The sequence below is a fragment of the Mesoplodon densirostris genome, chromosome 2 (assembly GCF_025265405.1).
Source record: "Mesoplodon densirostris isolate mMesDen1 chromosome 2, mMesDen1 primary haplotype, whole genome shotgun sequence".
Taxonomy (NCBI): Eukaryota; Metazoa; Chordata; class Mammalia; order Artiodactyla; family Ziphiidae; genus Mesoplodon; species Mesoplodon densirostris.
This window is the reverse complement of record NC_082662.1, coordinates 145020245-145040281: the sequence shown is the minus strand read 5'-3', so window position 1 is coordinate 145040281 and position 20037 is coordinate 145020245. Positions and strand designations below refer to the sequence as shown.

The following is a 20037-nucleotide window of genomic DNA, read 5'->3' as shown; positions in this document are numbered from 1 at the left end:
ATGCAAGTTGCTCACATTTCCCCACAGCACAGAGGGCTGTGTCCCATTTGGGGCTCCCCCCAGCCTTCTTGGTGTTGGGAGCTAGTCTGGGATGGGGTGGAGGACCAGTTCTGTTGCTGCATGCTCAGCAGGCAGATTCCAGCTCCAGATTCTCTGTGCTGGACCAGCAGATTTAGCTCCTTTCCTTTTTGGAGACTGTCAACAAAGGCTCAGCATAGCTTCTAAGAAGGAATAGATCAGTGTAATTGCTATCATCTCTGAAAAAAAAAGATGGGCATGCAAATTAAAATAAATATCAATACCAAGTCTCATCCATCAGACTGTCCAAATTACTAAAGTCTGAAGCAGTATTTGGCGTCACGGGGATGTGGGGAAATGGAGGCTCAGGTACAACTGGTGTGAGTGCACATTGGTACAACCCCTTTGGAGAGCAGTTTGACAGAATCTAGTAGAGGTAAATTGTTCATATTTCACGACTTAGCAGTTCCCTCCTGGGCATATATACCAGTAGTTTTTAACTGGTGGTGGTTTTGACCCCCCCAGGGAACATTTGGCAACTTTGGAGATATTTTTGATTTGGACTGGGGAGGGGACAGATGCTAATGGCATCTAGTGGATAGAGGCCAGGGATGCTGCTAAACATCCTACAGGCAGTCCACTCTGTCCCCCCATCTCTTGCCCAACAAAGAATTATCCAGAGCCAGATGCCAGTAGTGCACTGTTAAGAAATCCTGATGTAAACTCTAGAGAGACTCTCAAATGCAATCTCAAAGAGACAGATAAAAGGGGCTTCCCTGGTGGCGCAGTGGTTGGGAGTCCGCCTGCCGATGCAGGGGACACGGGTTCGTGCCCCGGTCCGGGAGGATCCCACATGCCGCAGAGCGGCTGGGCCCGTGAGCCATGGCCATGGAGCCTGTGCTCCGCAACGGGAGACGCCGCAGCAGTGAGAGGCCTGCGTACCGCAAAAAAAAAAAAAAAAAAAAAAAAAAAGACAGATAAAAGGATGTTCACTGCATTATTTGTTTCTAACATTATAGTATTGAAAGTAATCTAAATGTCCCTCAAAAGGAGAATAGAGAAATGAATTTAGGTGTTTTCATACAATGGTTAGAATGAATGAACTGGAACTACAAGAATCAATATGGATAAATCTTGAATACCTAATGTTCACTGAAAGAAGCAGAGTAATACAGAAAGTGCTACTCTGTAAAGTTTAAAGACACAAACAACTCTCTACTTCCCCTGTGGATGTAATGCAAGTTAGTTATTTTTGTCTCCACCAAGTTCCATGGCAAGTACCTGGAGACCTTTACATTCATTCTTTCATACACTAAATGCACCAACTATTGACATTATCTGGCTCAGGATTTTGCATACAGAAAAAAATTTGTTGAATGATTGAGCTGTGCTCATAGAGAGACAAGACCATGATTTGCCTTCTCCTCTTGCCTTTCCTCTATGATCTGCCTTTCTGCCTGTCTTTGCATGGCTTAATTTAGAGAAGGTCCCAGAACTTGGATGAGAAAACACTGAATCTTCATTTTTCACACTGCTAACTGAAATTTAGCATTCCCTTCAATTATGAAGGTAACAAGTCACTGCAGTATTAGCAACCTGAAGCTTTGTCACCAACTGAAATTACAGATATTTTCGTATCACATTACAGTTATTGAAAATACATACATTCATGCTCATTAGCACTTTGAAATGACTGTAGTTATTTAGACTTGTTGCTGGATCTCGTTATTTATGACATTAATAAACAAACATTTATATATATATGATCTAAAATATACATTTTGATAACTGTACTTCATTGTAATTGGTTTCCTTTGGAATCCAATGGATTTTATTTTATACCTTCAAAAACACTTGAGAAGAGGTCCATAGGCTTTGGCAGGCTGCCAAAGGGGTCCACAAATGTCAAGACTCCCTGGTTACACCATACCTTCTGATGCTTTGATTATTGGTTAAGTGTCCATTGGGGCTCGGTACTGATCAGAGCCGAATGGGAGAAAGTGGGCATGGATTGCTGCCTTCAAAAGTTTCAGAAAAGGCTCTGATGGTGCGAAGTGAGATCTGCCCACTAGTTGCTGGAAGACAGAACTGTGAGATGGAGCCGGGGCTTTGGAATGTTGGTAAAGTTTTTTGGTACTTGTGTCTGAAATAAGAGAATAAAGGCAGTAGATGATTTTACCCCTGCCTACAGCTCCAGCCTCGTTGCTCCTTGCCACTGTGCCCCCAGCCATGTTTGCTGTCTTTCAGTGTCCAGGAAGCTTCCTCCTGTATTAGGAGGTCTATACATGGTGTTATCTTTGCTGGACTCTCCTCCCATCTCTTCATCTAGGTAAGTACACTTTCCCTCCGTATCTGATTATCTGCCCCTGATCCTCCAGACTAGGTCAGGCTCCTTGATAATCCTCACGTAGACCCATCCTCATCTCCTTCACAGCCCTTTCTCAGTTTGTAACTATGTGGTCCTTGGGGTGACTCTTTAGTTCACTGCTTGTCACTGCACCAGATTATAAATCCCCCAATGGCAAGGAAGGCTTGCTTTTATTGTCTGCAGTATCCCCAGTGCCTGACCAAGGGCTTGTGGTAAATATTTATTGATGAAGAGTGAATTTTAATTGGAAAATTCATAAAGGGACTGTGAATGCTAGCAGAATGGATTTAGGTCCACAAAAAATAAAGTCGGATGGCCTCCCCCGACTTGTGAGACCCCATCTACCACCAAGCGTCCCCCACACTCCTAGCAGTTCTGCATACACCAGTAACACAGAGATCTTCAGGCTAGCACAGTAGAAACAGTATAGCAAAACTGACAGGCTGGAGAGAGAGATGGCCTGGGGTCAGATCCTGGCCTTGATGCTTCCTTCCTGGGTGACCTCGGCCTCTTTGTGCCTCAGTCTCTCCATCTATATAAAATAGTGAAAATAATAGGACCTCTGGCACAGAATGTTTAGGAATGCTAATGAAGCCACATAAATAAAACACCTAACACATAAGTACTGATCAAATGGTAGCTTAAAGGAAAACAGACAACTTTTATCCATCAGAGCCTGATGGATAATCCACTCCTGCTACCCTCTTGAGAAGCACTGGATTTAGAAACAATTTCATGGAATATATTAGTGAATATCTTCAGTAAATAATATATTCAGCTCAGTAAATATCAGTTGTGGTTATTTCTCTATTAGAAAATAGTGAATTGTCCTAAAAGCACAAGCCTAGCTCTTAAAGGCTTTCAAGAAATGTGCATTGAGAAGTTGAATGAAAGAGCAGATGGGCTACTGAATGCTTATTTTCCTCTTCCAGGCCCAACTTGGCTTTGCAGTACTTGACTGCCCTCAGTTCTACATAGTTGCCACTAGAGGGCAGGCGCGGTTAAGACAACAATACTCTGGACCCACCAGCGCCATAATTACTGGGTAAACAAGGGAGGATGGTTGAAGGAGAAAAATGATAGAATGATTGAAAAAAAATTTTTTTTTCTTTATCTCTTGGGGGCCAAATGGAAGGAAATATGGAGCTAGTGAGATTGAAGTTAGACTTAAAGAAGAAATTCCAGAGCACAGAGTTTGCTAACTAGAGATTTTATACAGGTGACTTCTTAAAAACCTCTTAGCTGTATCTACCCAAGCAGAATAGATGAGAAAGTGGGCTCCTCCAGTCTGAGGCTTATGTGACCCCCCCCCCTTAAAGTAACCCTTCTGTGTCTGCCTTAATTGACTCCATTCTTGCAGATGCAATTGTAAAATAACTTTATTAGTTGGGTTAGCCACCACTCATGCTTTTCCTGTAATAAGGATCCTTTATAGAGGCATGATGGTGTTCACATGCAGATACTTCCTGAAGAGCCCTGGGGCAAGGGGCAGCCTTGCCCCTCACCTCAGAGCTCCTTTGTTGAAATGAGCTGGTTTGGCTTTTGTGGATTTCAGGGTCTGGAGTCAAGAAGCAGTCCAAGTATCCCCCCCTTCCCTTTTCAGGGAAACTGCTTCAAAGCATACACTGTATCAGGGACACAATGGCATCTGGGCAAGGAGCAGATTAGGGCTAGCTGTCCTCAAGCAGTCCCTGGCCATGGCTGCCTGGATGGCTCCATCCCAGTGGTACCCCAAAGAGCAGGAGGGTTAGGTCCCCAGACAACACTACTTTCAGAAATGGGAAGAATTAATTGCTCTCCATCCAAGCTATAAAGCAACAGCCATCTTCAGTAATGAGAGTGTAGCTCAGAGATGTGAAAGCAGAGGGTTCTGTGCTCAGTACAGGCAAGATTTGGCTGCCTGGCCTGGGCTTCACTGACCCAATGAGCATCTCCAGCCAGAGCTGGTACTATTAACTGTGGCCTTAGGACAAAACAATTAGTTCAGACACCAAAACAATCAATACCACAGCCTCCTCCTTTGGCAAATCCAGGGCCGGTTGGAGTCTGTCTCTCCCATCAGGATATAGACCTTTCTGCTTGCATAAAAGGAGAGGACAAATTACCTCTCTCATGCTTTGAGATCCGCATGGACTCTGCCTTTGAAGATAAAGACCCAAGTAGGGACCTGCTGGGAATGCAGAGAGTGCTGGCTAAGAATGAAACTACTGGAGCTGCTTCCTCAATTCAGCCAATTCGAGGTGTGTTTGCCTCCATTATGGATGCTGATGATAAGCAGAATCTGGCCTTTCCTCTTTTTTTTTTTTTTTTTTTTTTTCTGGTCAGGCCCAAACTTGTCTCCAGCTGAGTCCACGGCCTTTCCTCTTTTGAAGTCTGATCCACCTTCAAAGAATTGCTTAGCTGCTAAAGTATAGCCCCATACATTTAGCTAAGCCTGAGGTTGGTTTTCTCCTCCCACATCAAGCCAAGAACATGGTCATCATACTGGTGACCTCTGGTGTAGAGGTGACTCTTGGTGTCCTTCCAACCTCAGACACGAGTGTGAGTTCTCTGCACAGGCACTGGGCAGATGAGCATATGCCTTGGGGTCTCCTGCCTCTGCCCAAGGCAGAGAAGAGGTGTCTGTGGGGCAGTGTTGAGTGGATGAGGTGGACGTAGGAGGAGGCAGTTGGCCAGAGAGATATATACTGAGAAGCAGCGAGTGGGAGCCCAGAGTATCTGCACAACTAGCCCAGCGCATGGGAGAGCTGTCAAGCGCTGCTCACAGACAGAATCAGTGATTGTTTAAAAAGTAAGGTTATGTACTATTGCTCAAGCGAATTTTAGGGTTCACGGCACCAGATCATTGTGAAGAATGGATAATGAGATTTCTGGGGTTGGGACTTCAGGGGTTACTCCCTCTGCCACCACTTCTGTCCTGGAAAGGAGAGTTTCACGTCCCTCAGAAGAAGGCTGCCTGTCCCCTGATTCCACCTAAACTTGCCTACAGGGAAGAAGACTGTAGAGGGAGCCCGTGGACTTCTGTCACATGGTCTGTCCCAGACCTTCCAGCAAAAGCCAAACCAAACCATCAAGCCAAATGCAAAGGGGCATGGGGGCTCTGGCCCTGTGCCCAGTGTGTGGGCCGCTCAGATCTCGATGAGGCTGGCGAGGCGCAGGCAGAGGGGCGCATCGGGCGGCATGGCGCTGCGCTTGATCTCGTTCCCGTCCAGGCGCAGCACCTGCAGCTTGGAGAAATTCATGACGTCCACCACGGTGCAGAAGCTGCTGATGGAGAACTCTGTGGGAACAAGAGGGGCGGGGGTGGGTCGGAGAAGCCCAGATCAGGGACCTGGGTCCACAGTGAGGCCAGACAGCCTCTGTGAAGCTTTTCTAATGTGAGAGGTGGAACTCGGCTGGGTGGGGCAGGCACTTTCCAGGATCGGAGTCATACTTGCACCAGTTAGTGGGCAGAACCAGAGACAGAGTGGGGTCTCTGCCTGCGTAGCTCCACCTCATACCCATCCCTCTCTGTAGACCCTGGAATGTCCGGGAATGTCCTTCCAGCCAGGCCTTGATCTTTTCCCATCTGTGGGCAGCAGGTGGCAGCAGAAGGCAGTCAAAGACGAACCCTAGCAGGTTTGATTGCTTTTGGAGAGGAGGGTGTTTCCGAATAGCTTTGAGAAGGAAGACTGGGGAAATGCAGGGACTTAAATCTGGAATATTTCCTAACACTTTGCAGATAGAGAAAGTGGCAGAAAATTAAAGAGAGAAAATCTAGACTGAGAGACAAGTGTCTGTGCGTGCAGAGCTTTGAGGGCGTTGTCCGTGTACATTCTGAGTAAAGGCAAAGGAGTGAGCAAGGCCCTGAGGTTTAAGGAGATGCAAACTGAGAGATGAACAGGGCTTCTATGGAGCTCAAAAGTCAAATAAATAATTCCCTTGCATCCCGCATTTAATATGATGTGGTTTAGCCTCCTTTTTTGTAATCTCAAAAGAAGTACCCTTTTTTGAAGATTTTCCCTCCCAACCACGCAATCCTAATTGATACAGTAGTTCTGTTTGATTTAAACGCAAATCCTTCTGCTACCATTCACCTTGTTCTCCCTCTGGTTGTCGTCTTGGACAAATCAACCACCTCTGTCTCTAGCCTACTGGGTCAGGAACTTGAAGGATAAAAACCAAGAACTCAGCTAAAACTCCAGCAAGGACAGCCAGAGTCACCACTGAGAAGCTGCTGAAGCCCCTAGAGGCTGCCTTCAACGTGGTGTGTGAGAGCGTCAGGAAGGCGGCTCACGTCCAAGGGGCTTTGGGTGAGGTTACCTGTCGGGTCTCCGTAGGCTGTAACACTTAGGCAGACCCAGAGCTGGGCTTGCTTTCGCTTCAACCAGAGGCATTCCTCTGCTTGCCACAGTGGTCAGGAGCTGTGTGTCAGCCTGGAGCTGGGCAGGAGGAATGGGAGGAAGGCTTTCCTGACTCTCTTCCTAGAGGTGACCTTCGAGGGCATTGTGGATGGAGAGATTATGGGTATGAACGTGAAGGTTGCAAGGAAGACAGTATGGAGAGCTTAGATAGATGAAGAAGTTGTTTTTTAAATTAGCACTAGCAATTGTTTTCAGTCTCTGTCAAGACTGACAGAGAGGAGATGGGGTGAGGCTGCATGCAGCCAGTTAACTTGTACTGCAAATATAAGATAGAAAACCCAGCCCCAAAGAATAATGAGAAGAACAGGGAATGCCCTTCTTTGGAGAGCACTCAGAGGAGGGGGTGGAGACCTGGAATGCTTTTGGATGTTTCCTTTCTGGTCCCAGGGAATAGATCAAGTGGCCTCCAGGTGGACAGGTTGGGGGCAGAGCCAAGGCCAGGGGCCAGGTCTATGGTGTCTGTGTGGAACAGGTGGAGTGAGTTGGGCTGGGGAGAAGTAAAGTGGCCCAGCTTAAATATCACCTCCAACCCTGTCGGGGGACTGCACTTAGAGGTCCCTCCAGAGACTCTCTACACCATCCTGGGGCCTTCAGACTGCCTGCTAAAGTCCTGGATCCCAACTGTTGAGCACTTAGGGGCTGCTCAACACACAGCGTGTATAGATTCTATCCACAGGCTGAGCACCGTGAGCCCCCCTGTGGATCTTCCCTAAGCTCATGAATAGGACAGGGGCTTCTGCTTGGAGACTCTGGAGGACACTTTCCATCCCAGATTAAATTCTGACAAAAGTCTTTCCAAATTCCTCCTGGTATACCCGCCCTGATCCCTGGATCTCAGAGCTACTGAATAACATTCTGAGCTGTGTTTCCTGCTATTGCCAGGCTGGAAAAACTGAGGGAGATGCTAATGGAAGAAGGAAGGGGGAGGGAGAGGGCTGGGCCTAATTCTACTGCACACCCTTCAGCTCCTGTCCTTTTAGCTCCCCTCTCAGAGGGTTGCTTCAATATCCCACCTTCACCACCCACCCCTGCTCTGGGTCCCTGACCAGCTGTGCAGGGTGACCTCCTTCACATCTGCCCAGGCGAGGGTCTGAGCTTGGAGAACTGTCTTTCCTGCTGGTGGTCTGAATCAGAGAGATACTCCTTCCATTCTCAGCTAGAGAAGCCTGGCTTTCAGTCCTTTGATGTTGACGGTAGAGGCTATGCTACAAGATCTAGGTGACCTAAAGAGATTGTCTTTCCTTCTCTGTGTCTCAGTTTCCCCATCTTTGCGATGAAAAAAATAAAACAGAACAAAACTGTACCTGGCAATTTCAAAGTGGCAGTGAGAAGAAAAGCTTATAATATAGTTACTATGTATCGCTTTTTCAATTATGTGCCAGGCGAACCGAGCACTTTACATGTATTAATCCACTAATTAAGAAAAGTAAGGAGTTGGTGTTATTTTGCCAAAAGAAGACTAAGAGGGAGATAACCAGACAAAGGGGCTTTGGCTTAAATTGCACAAGAAGGGATTTGGGGTAGACACTGGACATTTTTAGGTTTGACTTAAGGGACAACTTTCTTGCAAGACCTTGAGACACTCGACTAAAGTGATTTTATCTTTGGCAGAGCTTTTGGAAGGGAAGGGGTGAACCGCCTTGTATTTGAGCGGCAGATGTGGTTCTGCAAGAAGGCAGGGTAACAAGATGCTGCAACGGAGACTCTCCCACCCCAAGTTTCACTGACTGTACAGTTAGGCGATATCTAACGGCTTCTCTCCCATGACAGCTGCTCTTTGTTGTCACATTTTCAAGGTCAAACTCTGATAAAGCACAGTATACACTATGACATTTCTGTTGTGACGATCCTCCTGTATTTAGAATGGGCGGCAGATAAGTAGTGGTGACTTCTGGGTGGGGTGATGGACAGCTACAAGCAAATGTCAAACCCTTTGCAGCATGCAACATCTTAGAGACCAGAGAACCCTGCCTTGGGAATAGGAAGACCCGCACCCCCCCACCCCCCCCCCCAAAGAAAGAGAGACTTTAAATACAAAACAGTTTGCCCTATGCTTGATGGTTGGTGTCTTGCACTTCCAACTAGAGAACCAGGCACCTCTTCACCTTGCCCGCCTCACAGTCAACCTCTGGGACTGGTGCCTCTCACTCAGAGGGCTGTCTAGCTCGTTAACATCTTGCCAAACGACTGATCTTTTCCCTGAGCACAGGGAGAGAAAGTATTGATGGGAGAGGTTGTGGACTCAGTCCCTATCCATGCTTTGATGGTACTGTTTGCTCTCAGCAGGCTCTACTTCAAAGCCCTTTGCTGATGGTCATTAATGAGTCCTTCATTCCCCAGGGAGAGGGGTACTTTGCTGCAGAGGAAGAGCGGTTAAAATCTGGCTCTACCTTCCAGCTGGATTAAGGTATCAGAGGCCCTGGGGTAATGTAAGCACATTGTGAACACAAGATCCCGAGAGGGAGCTGAAAATCAACTAGATAATCCAATCTGAAATGAAGATTTGAGTTCTTGGAGACAGAGAGGCAGCACTTTAGGCCTTTTCTGGGAAGAGCTTGGAAAACAAGAAGCCCTTGTCTTTGTCCACCACCCCAGGGTTTTGCGGTGGTCAGGCTCATGTTACCCTAGGGGGCCTCTGCCCCGCCACCAGGAGCTCTTAGTACTCCAGGGAGAACCAACCAGAGCAAGTGCCGCATTCATCTCTGAGAGGCTACAAATTCTTGTCCACCAGTTGTTATGTTTAAAAAGCAAATAAACATCCAAACACAAGACCAGGCTGTCGAGGCATGAGTAGATCAGGTGGAAACAGAGAGCTCATCCTCTTCTGGGTCAGTGAGAAAGTACAGATACCAAGGTTTCTTAACAGCACACTTTCCTCCTGAGACGGACCATAGAAGTTCAACTTAAATCCCCCTGTCTATGAACTGCCCCCTCCCAAACCTCTCCAAACTCCTCTCTCACTGCTTAACACATGACCCCTTCCTCTTAGACACAGGAATTTCCTGGCTGCCCCCGTCCAGGTGGCCTGTTAAATGACTGGTCCCTTTGTTTGTGGCAATTGCATTTCTCAGAAGGGCTCAGTCCTGTGTTCCTCCAGCCCATGCCCGCTTATCTCTCAAGACCTAGGTTGAGACTTACCTCTTCTGAGAAGTCTTCTTCCATACCAACCCACTCTCCCACTGGCTTTTCCTAGCACTGCTGTGTAGTATAAGAGTATGCCACTATGTACCATTTTGTACAGGGGTATGGCAGGGTTTTCAGCTTACTTCATTGGTACTCTTTGGTTCCCCTACTTCTATTTCTTCTGTATTGCCCCCAGCACTCAGAATTGGGTCTTTGCAATGCAGCAGACGGCCCTCCCCACTCCCCTTTGCCAGAGTCTCACCATTGATCCTATTGCCTTGGAGGTAAAGATTCTCCAGGTTGGTGTTCACTGGGGGAATCTTCTGCAGCTGGTTGTAGGAGAGGTCGAGCTCAAGGAGGCTGCTGGAATTGAAGGTGTTAGAGGCCAGGCCACTGTTGGTGAGACTGTTGTGGGACAGCCGCACATACAGCAGCTTGGGCGACCCCCGGAAGTAGCTGTCGGGGACCGAGTAGACATTGTTGTGCTCTAGGTACAGCTGCTCAAGGGCTGAGGGCAGTCCATCAGGCACCTTCCGAAGGTGGTTGTAACTCAGGTCCAGCAAGATCAGTGACCGGAGGCCTTTCATCGAACCGCCCACCTCCTGGATCTCGTTGTGTTGGAGGTACAAGGCCGTGAGGTTCTCCAGCCCCTCCAGCGCATTGTTGGGGACCCTCGAGATCTGGTTGTGCTCGAGATGGAGCTCCCTCAGGGATCGAGGCAGTGGGCCAGGCATCCGGGTCAGGTTGTTGTGGTCCAGGTACAGCCTCTCCAGGTGCCTCAGCTTGGAGAAGACCTTCCTGCCCACCTTATCACTGGTGATCTGGTTGCCATGGAGAGCAATCCAGAGCAGCCCAGTGGCGTTGTCGAAAACGCTCTCCTGGATGGAAGAGATCTGATTGTTCTGGAAGTAGACGTACTTCATGCGGGAGGGGACGAAGGGTAGGTACTTGAGGTTGCGGTTGTCACAGTACATGGCTGTGGGGAAGTTGGGGGGGCAGTCGCACTCTTGGGGGCAGTCGCGGGGCTCTGGTGGGGATGGAGAGCCATAGGCGTAGGCGGGACCTTCCTCTCCCCCGTAGGGGTAAGGCTCATAGGGCTCATAAGGGTAAGGGTCATAGGGGTCGTAGTAGGTGGACTGCTGGTTGCGGAGGTAGTGGAACCACCAGTGGGAGTCGTCCTCATACTGGGCCCGGGAAAGGGAGCAGAACCCTGCCAGCAGCAGGAGGGAAGCCCACTGCATGTTGTCTCTCTGCAAAAAGGGGGAGAGAACAGAGTAAGCAGGCGTGAGTGAGACTAGGGAGGCAGGGAGGCAGAACAGGTGAGCCTTAGTCCTGGAGCTCTGCAGACCTGACTTGAGCAGCAAACAGCTGTGAGCAGGAGCCTCGCTGTCACTGCCTCTGGGCCCCCTCCCAGCGCCGCCTCTGCACACTTGGTCCAGCGGAAACGTGGCTGTCTGGGGGGAGCTAGGTGCCTTTTCCTCTGGTCATAGAGTCACAGAAACATAGCCTTTGAGATTAGAAGGACCTTGGATGGAGGTGCTGCATTTTTTGGGGAGGGCAGGTCCATAGGAACCTCTAGCAACCTGAAAGTACTGTTGGGGGAGCTAGAAAGGCCACAGCAATTCCCATGGGAGTGGCAGTAGTGGTGGGTGCTCTTTAGGCCTGAATTCACATCCAGTTTGGACTCCCGAGGACATAATGTTTCCCAAGAGTCCAGGGAAAAAGCCCTCTGGCTCTTTCCATATCTCTGGGAGACATCCAGAAGTGGCTTGAGATCTCAAAGGGGAAGATCTGAACTACTTGGCAAGGCAGAGGGTTTCTGTTTTGAGTCTGTGGGGAAGGTTGTGGTCCCCCTGCAGCCACCACAAGGCTTGGGCTCGTGGTGCCAGCATCTGTAACGGTGCCAGCATCTGTAACAGTGCCAGCACCTATAACAGTCTGCTGGTGAGGAAACTCTCCGGTTGGCAGTTTGTGGCTACACATGCAGCTCGGCTGGCACAGGGTCTTCATGTAACAGTTACAGATTTCCCCCCAGACTGGGGCCACTGCCACCCAGGTATGGCACTTGTCTTCTAGAGTGGGCACTGAGTGCATGCAAGTCTTAGTGCACTTGTCCAGTAAAGTGTTACTACTTCTCACACTCCCCCATGGACATTATGCAAGAGGCAGATGGGACCAAGAGAATGAATGAGGAACATCAAACAATGGAACAGGAATTGAAGACTCTTGAGTATGCCCAAGGGAACATGGCTTTAGAATGGGATTCTGGCATCCTCCTCTCCCATCCCAAGCCACCTCTGGATTACCAGGCTCCATATCTAGGCCCCCACATTTCCTGGCAGCCCATTGCCTTCGAGCTTGTTATGCTAGCGAGATCAGAGCTGGGTAGGCTTAGAGAGAAGTGTGGGTTTGGTGTCACCTGAGAGGGAAGCTGAAGGACTGGAAGATGAGGGGTCATGGGGTGGCATATCAGGCTGGATGTCTTACTCTGAATACCTATAGCCAAAGCACTGCATAACCCCTGTGAGCAATGGGTACCTTCCAGCGGGGTGATTGTCACCCTTGGGCAGAAAACCTTAGAACCTTTCTTGGTCTGGGAATAGTCACGTATGCCATTCACGTTGCTATTGGCCCTTGCTGTGGTTGGCAACCGTGGACAGGAGAAAGAAAGGAGTCTAAAAGCCAACATCAAATCCAATGAACCAATGAGAAGGACCCTAATGGTGACAGTCTAGTCACCTTCTGGCCACCATCTCTGTCAGACCTCTCTGTCCCCTGAAAGCAATTCCCTTAGGCCCACTTTATTCCATTAGCCTCTGGGTTGCAGAGGCGAGGCCCCTGGCTCATCCTCAGGCAGCCTCAGACAAAGAACCCACAGTGTTTCTGAGGGGCCAACCCAGCCACCCACTGCCTGGGCATGCTGGCTGGGCCTTGGCACTGGCCAGGGGAAGACGGACGGAATGGCCCATTACCAGTAGCACATTTTTCCGTGCTCAGCTCTGGGCTGCTGCAGGATCACGGTGGCTGTCTGGAGGCTGGCACAGTCAGCCTCTGTCTCCATTTCTCCTTCCAGACTAGGCACCGTGGCAGACAAGAGCCATCTTCCTCTTCAAGACCCAGCCTTCCAGGGCTGTGCATCCTGCCCACTTGACTCTCCTTTGGAATCATGACCTCTAAAAGGGTTTGGTGGCACCTTATTCCTCTCTTTACCCTACTCCCATCTCTTAGCAATGTTGCTCCAGGGTTTATACTCTTAAATCCTCACCCCCCACCCCCAATGATAGAGACCCTCCTGTGCTCAGAGCTTTGTAAGGTGGAGAGTTTCTAGGACTGGCACTCTCTGAGTTGGGGGAGGCTTACTCGGGAGTTACTGCTGTTCTTTCATTTCTCCATTCTAGAGAACCATTTCTCCCTTCTGTCAGAGTCCAGGAGGTCAAGCCAGAGCTATTTCCTCACCTGAATTGGATCCCCATTTCACAGCTCCTTGGACCTGGTCAAGTCTCAACATTTCTGTGTATTCTTTCCCTTTCACCCCAGCAACACACAAGCACGCGTGTGCACGCAAAACTCCCTCTCCGCTCTCATAACAGAATTTAGTTACCACAACCCTTCTGAAGAGAGACTGCAGGGACACAGGGCTAGGATGGTGGGCTTTCTGAGCAGAGTAGGGCAGAGCTGGCTATGCTAGATACCTGGCCCTTCACTTTTTCATGCCTGAGAATTGGATGTCCCCCAACAACAGAAAGAAACTGTAGGACAAAGGTAGCATGTTGGAAACCCTTCCTTCTACTCCCCTTTCCCCGCTCCAGCATCCTGGGCCACAGCCCAGATGGGAGAAGGACGAATGACTCCTTCCGCCCGGCCCTTTCCCCGCTCCCCAGCCTCCTTGCTCTTGTTCCTTTATGGAACTACCAGGGACAAAACCTGAAGTAAAATGACTGACTTACCTCGAGTTGAACCTTTCAGAGAATGACCACGTCTCTCTGTCTGGCCTCCTTGGTTGGAGAGCGTGTGAGAGGGAGAGGAGTGAGGGTGTCTACTGAGAGTGTGTGTGTCTGTGCCAGGCCAGGGCCCGCCCCCAAATTCCTAATCAAATGTTGTGAAGAGAGGGGTTGAGGAGGCCGGATCCTGGCTCTTTCGGCTCTGCTGCGGGGGCGGAGCTCACACTCAACCTCACAAAATCCTGCTGTCCGCCTGACGCTATAAAAACCACCTTCTTTCCACTCATCTGCCCTAAAGCATTGGCAGCTCAGGGTCTCTTTCTGCTGAATGAGTTAGTGGCGCCCTAGAAGTTATTTGTACAGTCTCTTAGGAAGCGCCTGGATTTCTCATTAAACCCACAAGGGCAGAGGCAGGGATGGGGAGGGCCAGGATTTGGGAAGAGGCATCTTAACTCTTTCAGCAACCCACGGGTCCCACCGGAGAGCTAGTGCTCACCTTTCTGGGCTCCGGCGCCCTCTACGGGCAGGTGGTTAGGCTAATGGACAAAGGAGAGGACACAGGACAGCTGGCTCTGGCTCCAGTTCCATCCCTGACCAGTGTAGACCTGTCTGGGCTGTAGAGTTTCTCTCTCCCCACTGTGATAAAAGGGAAGAAAGGGACTCTCATATTTGTTGATCACTTACTGTTCACTAGCCTCATGCACTTTCGCCTGTCTCGTGATGATCTTGGGGTTAGCAACAAGTACCTTGTTGAGTTGTAGCAAGGACTCTGTGAGGTAATTTGTGTGAGGCCCCTGGCCCAGACATGATTGTTATTGTGCCCATTTTACAGATGTAGAGACCCTGAGCAAGGGGAAGATGAGGTCAGAGAAGTAGGCAGCAGCTAGACCATGAAGGGACTTTTAGGCCATGGAATGGATTTAACTTTTATTCTGAATGTTCAAAAAGCAACCTGTTTTAAGCAGAGGAAGTGAAAAGATCTCAGCTACATTTTTAAAAGCACATGGGAGAGACTGTTGTGTGGCAAAAAGCAGGAAAGCGTGGAAGCAGGAGCTCTAGCCCACCTTCGTTGAGAGATAATGGCAGATTGGGCTAGTGCAATGGAAGAGGGAACAATGTATTTTTAGATAAGGAGTCTTGAAAATGGACCAGATAGGGAGTTAGAGGAAGTCAAGGATGAGTCCTTGATTTTGAGTTTGAGCAACTGGTTGGGTGGTAGCACCATTTCCTGACATTAGAAAGATGGGGAGGGACAGGGTCTAAGTTAGAGATGCCTGGTAGGCACTCCAGTGGAGATGCATGCAGGCAGTTAGATATACGAGTCTGAACCGGAAGTTCAGGGACTAGAAGAATTTGGATTACCTAGAATCTCAGTAGCTCAGATGAACCCATGCATCCTGAATGCTCTTTCCTCAACTAACTGCCTCATGCTAACATCCAGGAAACACCCCTTTAAATTTTTTTAAATTGTGGTAACTAACTCATAACATAAAATTTACTATCTTAACAAATTTTAAGTGCGCAGTTGAGAAGTGTTAAGTATTGCTGTGCAGCCAGTCTCTAGAACTTTTTCATCTTTCAAAGCTGAAACTTTATATTCATTAAACAAAAATGCCCCATTTCACCCTCCCTCAGCCCCTGGCAACCACCAGAGTAGAAAGAACTACTTTCCACCTCTATGAATTTGACTACTCTGCATGACTCATATAAATGGAATCATACAGTATTTGTCTTTTTGTGACTGGCTTATTTCACTTAGCATAATGTTCTCAAGGTTCATCCATGTTGTAGTGTGTGTCAGAATTTCCTTCCTTTTAAAGGCTGAGTAATTACTGTATGCATATACCACATTTTGTTTATCCATTTATCTGTCAATGGACATTTGAGTTGCTTACACTTCTTAGCTATTGTGAATAATGCCGCTATGAACATGGGTGTACAAATATCTCTTTGAGATCCTGCTTTTAATTATATTGGTTATATGTTCAGAAGTGGAATTGTTGGATCATATGGTAATCTATTTTTAGCCTTTTTGAGGAACTGCCATATTGTTTTTCATAGTGGATACACCATTTTACATATCCACCAACAATGCACAAGGGTGTGAATTTGAATCGCTCCTTTTTGTGTGTGTGTGGTACACAGGCCTCTCACTGTTGTGGCCTCTCCCGTTGTGGAGCACAGGCTCCAGATGCGCAGGCTCAGTGGCCATGGCTCACGGGCCTAGCCGCTCCGCAGCATGTGGGATCTTCCCGGACCGGGGCACGAACACGTGTCCCCTGTATCAGCAGGTGGACTCTCAACCACTGCGCCACCAGGGAAGCCCACTCCTTATTTTTTAAAAGTACCAATTGAGAAAGCCTCAGATTTGAATTTGAAGAATTTAGAATTTGAATTTTAAAGAATGGCACTTTTGGTTGCTCCAATAGGGTTGAGCTGTTGACATAATATGAAACGTCCTTACTAGCGACCCAGTCTCCTCAGGAACTTCCAAGAGTTTTTTAAAAGATTAAATATAATGAATGGGCCTTTGCTGACTACCTACTATAAACTAGATGGTTTACTTATGTTATCTCGTTAATAATTACACTAGATATTTTGTGTTGGAAATAGGGGATCACAGATATAAAGTGATTGGATAGTGGTAAAACAAGAATTTGAACCTTGACCTGCATGACTCCAGAGACCTTTCTCACAACACAAGACCAGAGGACTGGTGGAGTGTAGGGGGTAATGACCACCCTGCTGTCAGGGCTGAACTCAATTAATATGGAGTGCAGCTAATTACAGTGGCCCAATCTGCTTGAATTTGGGGACAGGGGATTGTAAAGATGAGAGGGGGCTGGGATACAGGGTTTCTCTTCCTGACCCCACACATATTTCATTTCAATTTAATGCATATGAACATTTACTCTGGGCCTGGCATGCTCTTAAGTGTTTGGGACACAAAGAAGGTTTTGATAGAATACCTGCTCAAAATAAAGCAGATGTATAAGCAGCAAACTCTGATCTCATGACGGAGGCAGAGTGGCCTTAATGTGAAGATGGTTATAAAGAATGCACAGATGGGCTTCCCTGGTGGTGCAGTGGTTGAGAGTCCACCTGCTGATGCAGGGGACACGGGTTCGTTCCTCGGTCTGGGAAGATCCCACATGCTGCAAGCAGCTGGGCCCGTGAGCCATGGCCGCTGAGCCTGCGCATCCGGAGCCTGTGCCCCGCAATGGAGGGAGAGGCCACAACAGTAAGAGGCCCGCGTACTGCAAAAAAAAAAAAAAAAAAAAAAAAAGAATGCACAGATAACTTTCCCATCATTTTTGAGTCTAGAAAGCAGTCACTTTTCAATGGAAAACACTAGTTCTGGCAACTGGGCCTGAGAGACACTCCTTAGCTGGATCTAGATAGCCTGGACCAATACATCCATTAGGTACAGATGTTAATTTTTTAAAATTCCAGCATACCGAATAATACTTCACTTAGTAACAATGAAAGTCAGTAGAGTCTGGGGGCCAAACATTGATTGGGATTCTTTCCAACTAAGATCTACCAAAAAACACAGGATCCCCATGTGGATTTGCACTAGGTCTTTAGTCATCTATTCTGTTTCAAGGTAGCTTGGGAGGAAGAAAAGAGGTAGGGGATGGTTGAGGTCAGGTCAGGAGGAAGAGTTTCAGGGAACCATTCACTGTTCAAACATTCCGTTGTCAATGGATTCTAACCTCCACTTTGACCACTGCCTCTCGGTTTCCCTGGGTCCTGGGTCTAGGCCCTCAGAGCTTGATTTCAAGGTAGGAAACCAAGTAGGGGATCCTGATGTCTCTCAGATTGCCAAAGGAATCCGCACGTGAAGAAAGTTCATTTGGGACCCTGGTGCTTTCTGAGAGGGGTCAAGCCAGCACTACCTAGTTACTAGACTGCAAGCAAACTAAAGAAAGAGGCTATGTTATTCATTTCTGTAGCCCCTATCCAGCTGGGCATATAGTGCTTGGCGTTTAGTAGGTAATTGGTAAAGTATTATAAAGTGAACTGTATTTTTGGCTCCCTACAGAGCCGGCCTGTCTCCAGAACCCAACGTTTGGTAGAACAGCCACCACCAACCAGGCCAGGAAAACCCTTAGGCCTTCAGACCAGTTAGACTTTCCAGGGGTTCATGTCTTTGCTATTTCCTTCCCACCCAGAAAAGTACAGGTTAAGCCACAACCACTAGGCAAAGCTGATTGCCTTTGATGTTTGGACCCACCCTGTCTGGAAGAGACAAAGTGCCTTCTGATTCAACTTCCTACCCGCAAAGAGAGTTATGCACCTGTGGCCGCCAAACCCTTCCTCTTCAACCTTCACAGAACCCAAAAGCCACTGTTTTTATAAAACAGCCTCTGATCCCAAACAACCAAGAGATGAGGGGTAAGCCTGAAATCCACCCAGACAGAATTATTGAGTTGGATATAAAGAGGTCAGTAGAAAGATGATCGTGGTGATACAATCCAGGCCCTGCTGCTTGCCCATCCTGAAAACTCTTGATGCCAGAGAGGGACTGTTTACTAGTCTGAGGTTTTGATGGCAAGTCCTGGCTATACTGGTGCCCAACAGTGGTGTCTCAGAGTTTCCAAGGGAGATGTTTCCCCTTATTCCCTTGGCACTGAGTGGGCATTAGAAGTCCTCATCATGGATAGTCTCCTCTCTCCAGAGGAAGAAACAAAGATGTTGGAGCTGGGAGAAAGACTTGTTTTCTTTCAAATGCAATAGGAGAATAGGAACTTGGAACCTCAAGTTCCAAGTTCTGGGAAATGCATTGAGGGCTTCAGAATTTCCTTTTAATAAGCTCTTTAAAAATAAGACAGAGAACAACCTTTCTTATGTAATGGATAGCATCTCTTATTTTTACTGTATATTTACTGCATGCTTGCTGTTATTAACATGATGAGGACATATATGATGGATTCCAGGAGATCACCTTCTGGAAAATATGAGTGTATCTGAGTCAGGAAAGGGAGGTTGTTGGTTCAGGGAGCGATACCTAAATGAGGAAGGAGGCAGAGGAGACAACCTGAAATTTGAAACCTGGAGGGTTTGGTCATTCAGTGACTCAGTATGTGATATCCCTCTTTGTTCTGCAAATGAGCTAATGGTTCCCCTCAGACTGTGCTTGGGGCTGTTGGAGAGAACAGGTGTAGGATAGACCAGTTCCCAGGATGCTGGTACCTGTCACGGATGTTACCTGGCTGTAGGTGAGACCAGGTCTGGATATTAGCTCTAAAATACCACGTACCATTTCTGAATTCTCACCACAACCCTATGAGACAGGTATTTTCATATCTTACTTTTACAGATGAGGAAACTGAAGTTCAGAAAGACTAATTAATTTGTTCAAGGTCATATAGCAATTAAAAGCAGCAGGGCTTGGATTCTAAACTTAAGTCTGTCCACCTCTAGAGTCTGAGTTCCTAACCAGTATGCTATATAGAATCTCCAGAGTAAAGGAAAAAGCATGGATTGGGAACACAGATATATGTTCACATTCCAGCTCTACCACTTATTAAAGTAGTCTCTGTGACTTTGGGCTAATTGCTTAAACATCAGTGAGACAACGTTCTCATTTGTAAAATGGGGGCAATAACCTTACCCTCATGAGATGTTGGGAGGACTAAATGACATAAAGGACATAGGGTCCTAGTAGGGAGCCTGCCACACGTGGACCTTCAATAAATGGTAGCATCCTTTGGTTATTTTAGTAGATTGCCAGCTCCCTGAGGAATGAGGCAATGTCGTTGTGCCTCCCATTAGCACAATGCTTGGCCAAGTGCCTGGCATGTATTAGCCCTTTTCTAAGCATTATGAATAAATGAAAGGTGAAGAAGCTGGATTTTACTAAAGGGTAGTAAACATACTTTGGTAACTTAAACCAATCGGAGAGAAGCTAGCCAAGGGTAGAGGTGGGACTTTCAGGGCTAGAATTATCGAACTGCCCCAAGGAAGGGCAAGAAAGGTGACTATAAGGTCAGTGTAGAACCCTCCACAGACATGTACAAATATCTTTGGGGGATAGATAGGGAAATATCTTACTTATCTGGGGGGGTCATGGAAAGGTCAGGATTCAAGAGCCATATACAGAGCAGCCCACAAGAGGAGATGCCTCAGCTCCTTCCCAGACAGGAGTGTAAGAATCAGGTTTGGGCTGGGGAGAGAATAC

The 20037-nt window shown here is 47.7% G+C and overlaps 1 protein-coding gene across 1 annotated transcript; it reads right to left on the bottom strand.

Moving 5' to 3' along the window:
• Positions 1-3747: 3747 nt before the first annotated feature.
• On the bottom strand, positions 3748-14065 carry FMOD (fibromodulin). The gene is made up of 3 exons (XM_060091097.1): positions 13860-14065; positions 10175-11162; positions 3748-5666 (listed from the first exon to the last, which is right to left on the bottom strand). The coding sequence occupies exons 2-3, from the start codon at positions 11151-11153 to the stop codon at positions 5515-5517; spliced, it is 1131 nt and encodes a 376-aa protein (XP_059947080.1). The 5' UTR covers positions 11154-11162; positions 13860-14065; the 3' UTR covers positions 3748-5514.
• Between the last annotated feature and the right edge of the window lie 5972 nt (positions 14066-20037).

What these genes read in the sequence shown, in the direction of transcription:
- FMOD (XM_060091097.1), bottom strand. Translation starts at nt 11,153, where the DNA reads ATGCAGTGGGCTTCCCTCCTGCTGCTGGCAGGGTTCTGCTCCCTTTCC. An exon ending in CCAAGGCAATAGGATCAATG is followed by an intron (nt 5,667 to 10,174) that starts GTGAGACTCTGG and finishes TTGTTCCCACAG; the next exon opens with AGTTCTCCATCAGCAGCTTC.